Raw genomic sequence first — 8,316 nt, 5'->3', positions numbered from 1 at the left:
CCCTGGAGCATCAACCGCAGAAGGCTGAGAGCCGAAAAAAAAAAAAAAAAAAAAAGGCAGACCCACACACACTAATATAATATAAATACCTTTAAATGGAGCTGTACATTCATGTCCACATCCATTGCTGCAGCATTTCTGATCATTCGGACAGTTACGGTCATGGGAACACCTCTCAACACACAGGCCTTCTCCAAGGTTTTCGCTTGGACACACTCCTGGCTTTTCTGTTACACAAACACATGAGAAACCAGATCACTGAAATGACTCGCTGCATTTGAAGGAAGGAAATAAAAAATAAATAAATAAAATAAAAAAATATATATAATCCACACACTAATAACAAATACCTGCATATGGAGGCATACACTGATGTCCACATCCATTGTGGCAGCATTTCTCATCGTTTGGACAGTCACTGTCATGGGAACACGATTCGACACACTCCTAACACTACTACTTCAAGATTGTTTATAGGACACACTCCTGGCTTTGCTGATATAGAAAACACGACAAAAACTATCACAGAAAATAAACTTTCAATACAGCTTTAAAACTTCAAGTTTAATTCAATGCGTTGCTTGAGGTTTCTTTGCTATGTAAAACCTCATAGCAGTTAGAGTGAATTTATAATTTATTTTTTCCAGCGTTTCTTTTGGAAAAACTCTAGCATTAACTATTAAATTAAATTTACTGAAAGCAGGGAGTACACGCAGCCCTAAAATCAAATCGACAGCATGCATGTCTTCTAGAGCGGTCTTTATTAGAAACACAACAGTCAGCTTCAGCAGACACTGACCGGCCACTAATGAAGAAAAAAAAAAAAAAGAAAAGATGCACCGATCGATCGGCGACCAGCCGGTCAGTCTCACTTCTTTCCGATTCCGAGCCGATCTGTTTTGTTACCAGCGGCATAGGCAATAACATCAGCTGCGCATTCTCGCGCTCTTCTCTCCGACCACACACACACACATAATATACTATATTAGTGGAGAGCACAAGCCGCCTCAGTCTCAAACAGCTTGTGAGCAACAAATACCAAAATGAGTGTCTAACTGGGCTAAAACGGTCAAATACATACAAAATTGTCAAAGTCGCCAAGACGGGCATTATCCAGTTCAACAGTCAGTTTTGGGACGTTTAATAGTTGAGCGAGAACGCAGTCCAATATTCCTGCTGCTGTCTGTCATGTTAATCAAAGAACAAAAGACAAAGAATTTCACTTTCTGCTCTTGACTCCATACGTTTTATAACTTTAATGGTAAGCATTAATCTATTTATTTTTTACAATGAGACTACAGAAATTAAAGTAATCAAATGTAAAACACTGGATGTGTTATTTTACATTTGATTACTTTAATTTCGGTAGTATTTCTTACCCGAAAAAAAAAAAAAAAAAAAAAGTTATAGCTCTTTATTCTATTGCATTTATTTGTGCGGTTTGCAATTTTTGTATTTGTTCTTATTTTATTACTGACTTATGAAAATAAAATTCAATAAAAAGAAAATCGGAATCGGCAAAAATCAGTATCGGCAGATCACACTAACAAAAAAATAATAATAATAAATATCAGCCAAGAAAGTTGCAATCGGTACAAGCTCTACTATTTTTTTTTTCCTTCAGCACTTGCAAGTCATTGGTTTTGCGAGATGTATCAAACTTGCGTATAACCACAAATGTATCTGTATCAAACCAAAGTAGTTTAGACATCTAGTATTTATCCCTAAACTGCTTCAAAAGGCAAGGAGCGCCATTACAACATAGAACCTACCCCACTACTGGTGGTGTGTACTAGTGCATAGTAATGCTAACATAAAACATGGACATGTTAATAATAAAATATTTCTTAAATTATTATATATGACCACAACCACTGCATTCTAATACACAAAAAAAATGAATCAAAATACAGACGTTTGTAGCTAAACAGACTGAACCCATGCAATCAGGCTTTTTGAACAAGTGGCTTGTAAGGTACTTAATGACTTGCATATTAAACCGATGTTAAATTGTATATTCCTTAAACGGGTAAAAATTTACAAAACATCTTGAAACCACCCCTCAACCCCCCAAAAAGTTCAGGAACGATGGCATACATGCCATGGCTTACTTGGTAACTCTGTAACCAAACGAATGGGTCCTTCTGGTAAAAAACACAAAAACAATTCCCATAAATACCATCTTCGTCATTGTGTTTTCCCTGTACAATGGGAGAAATATAAACACATAAGAACTGAATGGCTTACTTAAACTACACCAACATACAAAGTTTAACTTCCACTGGACGGCTGTACAGTAAATTTAAGTTCTGAGATGTGCCTAAAGTCATATTTTGTATAAGTTCTAATTTAAAATTTTTTGTCCTCTCTGTATAATTAAGTTAAAAGACCTCACCTATGTCTGGACCTTCAACGGGTGTTCTGCTCAAGCATACAGAGAGACACAATAAAACCGCAATCAATGCGCAGCACACTCGAGCTGTCATCCTTTCGCCCTGCGGTCTCCCAATAGACTCTGCTAGAAAACGCGCTGAATTAGTGGGTCAAGAGGCTTTGAAACCGCTTTATGAAAACGCATTTTTAAGGATCCAAGGAAGCCTGGCGCAACTCCAGCCCTGATGAAACTCACCTGCTCGTAGCCTAATCTTAAAGACCCTGATTAACTTGTTCAGGTGTATTTGATTAGGGATGCTGCGTTCACGCCATAACGTAGCCTAATAATGATGTTACTTAGTTACTTTTTATGGAAAGTAATGCGTTACGTTACTTTTGCGGTACTTTTAAAATCTGGACAGGGCATGCTTGTTTGTTTTTAAAATACAAAAAGTTCTATTTTTGGCTGTGTTGTTTAACATTTAATTATTGCAGGTTTGCGTCATATTCTGAGTTGCATTAGATTTATTCATTTTGAGGAATACTGAATCTGATTTTTTTTTGAGTGAGATGAATTAATGCATATTCATATTTATTTTAGAACTACAGTAACATCTTCTGATTTCTCTCAACATGGGGACAGGAGAGCTGTCAATCAATAAATTGGAAAAAAAAAGTAACTTGCGTTACTTATTTGAAAAAGTAACTCAGATATTCTCTTGTAAATTAAAAAGTAATGCGTTACTTTACTAGTTACTTGAAAAAAGTAATCTGATTACGTAACTTGTAATGCATTACCCCCAACACTGGTAATTACAAGATGAGATCTAGCTCTGACGCTTGTTTCACACATATGCTTCGTTTGCAGTATGGCGAGTGATTCGTGACTTTTCTAAGCTAAGCAGGAGAAGGAGAAGGAGCAGTCTACCCTTCCGTCGCCGCCAGTCCGTGTAGATTTTTGAATGGGATTGATAGGGACGTGCGACGTACTTCTCTACGGCGTTGGTGTCACGTGTCTGTGTTGCGACGTACTTCTCTACGGCGTTGGTGTCACGTGTCTGTGTTGCGACCTACTTCTCTACGGCGTTGGTGTCAAGTGTCTGTGTTGCGACGTACTTCTCTACGGCTTTGGTGTCACGTGTCTGTGTTGCGACGTACTTCTCTACGGCGTTGGTGTCACGCGTCCTGTGTTGCGACGTACCCCTTCTCACATGTAAAAAGTACACGACTGTCGACTTCGGTAGGTTATCCCCGGCATGATTCACTCGCCATATTTGCAGTGCGTGTGCGTTGCAGCAGCACGGGTTCATTGGGCCTCATTTATCAATCTAACGTAGAAACGAGCGCAGATTCGTGCGCACAAATCAACTTAAAGAGAAATTGATCTTACTCCAAAAACACCCGTTAACCTTGTAATTGCAAACAAATAGGCTACATTAATTTATACGTATATTAAAATAGCCTACTGGTAAGTATAAACAGCCTATTTAGTTCCCCTCACTCTACAACAAATATTTTAAATGTGATTATTTGAAAGGGGGTGATTCTTTTCTATACCCGACGGTATTCAGAACAGAACAAGAATGAAAAATAAGTCGTTATAAAATTATATATTAAACTATACAATAAAACGCAAATTAGGCTATATGGCATTCATTCACATATTAATAAAGTAATAGATAAATGTAAAAAGGGAATAAATATTTTAAGATGTTTGGCAGGGGTAGATTGGGGTGCAACCCGACAGGCATTGAAAAGAGTATATTGTGCAATGATTAGATGTATGATTGATTATGGCAGCATAGTATATAGTTCGGCATCAGTATCTATGTTGAAGAAAGTAAGTGGTATTCAATCTCAAGCACTAAGAATAGGAAGTGGGGCATTTAGAACATCGCCAGTCTCAGCGATGCAGGTGGAAATGGCGGAGTTGCCTTTAGACCTCCGGAGACTTAAGTTAAAGATGGCATACTGGTGTTCTGTGAGGGGGCATGTAGAAACCCATCCAGTCAAAGATGTTTTACAAAAATGTTGGGAACATGAGTATATAAATTATTGTAGTTTTGGATGGAATGCCAACGCAGATGCTAAGAAGGTAGGAATTAATGACATAAAAATAAGTTCAACGGTAGCAATACCAATTATACCCCCTTGGCTGTTCCGCATGCCAATGGTAGATCTCCAGTTGCATTTTAAAATAAATGAAAAGGAAAGGTGTATGCCTAAAGAAATAGTAGTAGATCAATATTTGAAACAAAACTATTTTAATAGTATTCAAATATATACGGATGGGTCAAAAAATCCGGATTCTGGGTATACAGCAGCAGCCATATATATTCCCTATTTTAAATATAGCACAGCTAAAAGGTTATCTAACGATGTATCTGTATTCACAACAGAAATGATGGCAATTCTAATGGCTTTGCAGTGGGTGGAAGAAATCAATCCTATAAGTGTAGTAGTTTGTTCAGATTCATATTCAGTATTAAACAGCTTAAATAGTGGGAAATCAGCATCTAGACAGGATATACTTTATGAAATTTTACAGAATTTATATAGAATAAACCAAACAGGAGTAAGAGTAGAGTTTTTATGGATACCTGCCCATGTAGGTGTAGAAGGAAATGAGGAGGTGGATAAGCTGGCCAAGTCAGCATTGAGAAAAGAAGAGATTGACATAGAAATTCCTTTAAGTAAAACAGAAGTAAAAGGTATTATTAAAACAGCAGTTGGAAGTATGTGGCAAGACGTATGGAATAAAGAGTCAAAAGGGAGACACTTATTTAGCATTCAACAGAAAGTGGGGATTGAAAGAAAGGTATATGGAAACAGAAGAGAAGATACTGTTATAACCAGGATCCGTATAGGACACTCTAACCTTAATTATTCATTGCATATAATAGGAAAAAGTGAGTCAGATAGCTGCAGTTACTGTGGAATAACAGAAACAGTTGAACATGTGCTTTTACAATGTGAGGCATATAATAGACAAAGAAAGCAACTTGTTGAAAAACCAAAAGAGATATGGAAATCAATGACATTTCAGTTATGAATATATTTCAGAATGCACAGAAACATCTAAGGGTTTATGATTTTCTTCTAAAATATCTAAGAGATACAGATTTGATTAGAAGAATTAAAAAAAATGTTTTTTATTTATTTATTTTTATTAGTAGTATATAATATATTCGTTCATCGAGGCCTCACACTCCATCCCAGTAGGTGGCGGAAATGCACCTTAAGCTGGTTTGCCAACCGCCATTAAACACAAAAGAAGAAGAAGAAGTAGCCAATAAAGATATCCGATCGTGAAGGGACCAATAAAAGCCCTGACCTATGCAGTAGGTATTGAAGAACTGATCAGACAGCGAGGGAGCTCAGCGTAATTTATGGACTCGAAGCTTGGAGAAACAAACTACATGGTAGTGTTATCATAAATATCTATATTTTGATACCGATACTGAAATATCTGACACTGTTCCATTACTCATTTTCCACAGTATCTACCGACACAGATACACGCTGCGTCTCTCTCATTTTCCACAGTATCTACCGACACAGATACACGCTGCGTCTCTCTCATTTTCCACAGTATCTACCGACACAGATACACGCTGCGTCTCTCTCTCCTCTCCGACAGTGAGTTTGACACGCATCCGCCTCCTGTCAATTACAGAGTACTAAATTACAGTGTGCAAAGCAGAAGCATCAAACACAGTTGTATCGTTATGTATCTATTAACCCTGAAACATTGTCACATTGTGCATGCGTTGAATCAGTTGGTGTGTATGTGCGTGCGTGCGACCAATCGCGAGCGAGAATCATCACATGCACATCAAAGCAAAATAAGTCAGTACAAGCAGTGCGCGTGGCAAAAAACATCCCATTATTTTCTCTTGTATTAACAAAGTTTAAAAAAATCGCTGAGAGCCGTCGTAGAAAACGACCAGGAGCCGACTCATATCGTTCACTTAAAGGAGCAGTTCGCGAACGACACACATCACATGTTTGCCAACCGCCATAAAACTCCAAAAGAAGAAGAAGAAGACACACATCACAGTCAGCATCTGCAACGAGGCCAATGATGCAGAAAGTGGGGATTGAAAGAAAGGTATATGGAAACAGAAGAGAAGATACTGTTATAACCAGGATCCGTATAGGACACTCTAACCTTAATTATTCATTGTATATAATAGGAAAAAGTGAGTCAGATAGCTGCAGTTACTGTGGAATAACAGAAACAGTTGAACATGTGCTTTTACATTGTGAGGCATATAATAGACAAAGAAAGCAACTTGTTGAAAAACAAAGAGATATGGAAATCAATGACATTTCAGTTATGAATATATTTCAGAATGCACAGAAACATCTAAGGGTTTATGATTTTCTTCTAAAATATCTGAGAGATACAAAGTTGATTAGAAGAATTTTTTTTTTATTTTTAATTTTTTTTATTTTTTATTAGTAGTATATAATATATTCGTTCATCGAGGCCTCACACTCCATCCCAGTAGGTGGCGGAAATGCACCTTAAGCTGGTTTGCCAACCGCCATTAAACACAAAAGAAGAAGAAGAAGAAGAATCCAAACGTTTCCATTTTGGCCATATTTGTAACATTTGTTAGCATAACTATTATTCATTATGTAGCCTAAACATGTCTTAATACTTCACTCATGTTCTAATATTCGTGTAAAATCCTTCACATGCGCTAAAAAATGTTTGTTTGGGCACTGCACGCTGAGTTTACAGCGGACCTTTTAAAATAAACAGTGTAACTTCTATGTTTGGTTGACTGCATTTTAGTTTGATGATGAATGGCTGAAATGTCAGGCAACGCTAGAGCTAATGTTGTTTGTGTGTGCATGAGGCGCCTGTGCGATCAGATCGATTAAATCAAATAAAGATACAAAGTAAAGAAATAAAATGCATTAAGAGTGTTACAAAAACGAGCGTATAGCCTATACTTGTTGCACAATGGTTTTTTTCCTTTTGTTAATCTGTTAATTATATTATAGCCTATTATATATTTTGTGTGATACTATTTATTTTATTCCTTTTATAGACTTAATTTCTGTTTTTCTCTTTTCACAGAAGCGCTGCATGATGCTATTCGATTGAATCATCATCACCCAGCAAGCAATTTTGCGTTTAAAGGGGTCATATGATGCTTTTTTTAAAGATCATTATTTTGTGTATTTGGTGTAACAAAATATGTTGACATGCTTTAATGTTCAAAAAACACATTATTTTTCAAATACTGTACATTATTGTAGGTCCTCTATGCCCCGCCTCTCTCAAACGCTTGGTTTTCTACAAAGTCCCTCCTTCCGACAAGCCAGTCTGCTCTGATTGGCCAGCTGACCCAGTGCATTGTGATTGGCCGAACACCGCAAGCACTCGTCGGAAATGTAACGCCCCTTACCATAATCGCGAGCTTCATCTTTCAAAATAAATGTAGAGACAGAGTCCGAAAGGGGAACAGAGTCGCGTGACAGACACAGTAGGCGCGTTTCCATTACCCTTCAAATTGCGCAAATTGAAATTGAGAATTGAAAATAGCCTAATGGAAACGCGTCAATTTCGCAAAAACGCCCATATATCGCAAAAAAAGTTTTTACGCTCGCATGAGGAGGTTTTTCAGGCAATGCGAAAAAGGAATAATTCGCAAAACTGCAATGGAAACGGCTTTTTCGCATTTACAGGTCACATGGCGTATGTAAAAAGTCATATGATCATTCTTCAATGTACTATAACCTCCGAGAAACACATCATACGTGGCCGCTCTCCAGTATAAGGGGCTTTCCCTACCATTAATGCTTAGAGAATTTACACTGCACACGTCTGCGGCGCAGTGTGGCTCTGATACGGCTACTGAAGCTAATGGTGGCCACTCTAGTCGATGCTTGTGTTTATTCCAGCCGCGCCACGCACGTTTCTGAAGC

General features: G+C 37.6%; 1 protein-coding gene across 4 annotated transcripts in view; it reads right to left on the bottom strand.

The window, feature by feature from the left end:
• LOC107721001 (WAP four-disulfide core domain protein 3-like) overlaps positions 1 to 2,603 on the bottom strand; it is a 3,841-nt gene extending 1,238 nt beyond the window's left edge. Inside the window, exons 1-4 of one of the 4 annotated variants that reach the window (XM_016528851.1) lie at positions 2,396 to 2,433; positions 2,112 to 2,144; positions 351 to 495; positions 90 to 227 (exon numbers count right to left, since the gene is read on the bottom strand). In XM_016528851.1, the coding sequence (XP_016384337.1) occupies positions 90 to 227; positions 351 to 366 (154 nt within the window). In that variant the 5' untranslated portion in view covers positions 367 to 495; positions 2,112 to 2,144; positions 2,396 to 2,433. Of the gene's footprint in view, positions 1 to 89; positions 228 to 350; positions 496 to 2,111; positions 2,145 to 2,395 lie in introns of all 4 variants that reach the window. The other 3 variants (XM_016528848.1, XM_016528849.1, XM_016528850.1) reach the window with 3 other exon arrangements.
• Positions 2,604 to 8,316: the final 5,713 nt, after the last annotated feature.

The sequence above is a fragment of the Sinocyclocheilus rhinocerous genome, unplaced genomic scaffold (assembly GCF_001515625.1).
Source record: "Sinocyclocheilus rhinocerous isolate Xijiao unplaced genomic scaffold, SAMN03320098_v1.1 scaffold1623, whole genome shotgun sequence".
NCBI lineage: Eukaryota > Metazoa > Chordata > Actinopteri > Cypriniformes > Cyprinidae > Sinocyclocheilus > Sinocyclocheilus rhinocerous.
This window is presented reverse-complemented; position numbering and strand designations above follow the sequence as displayed.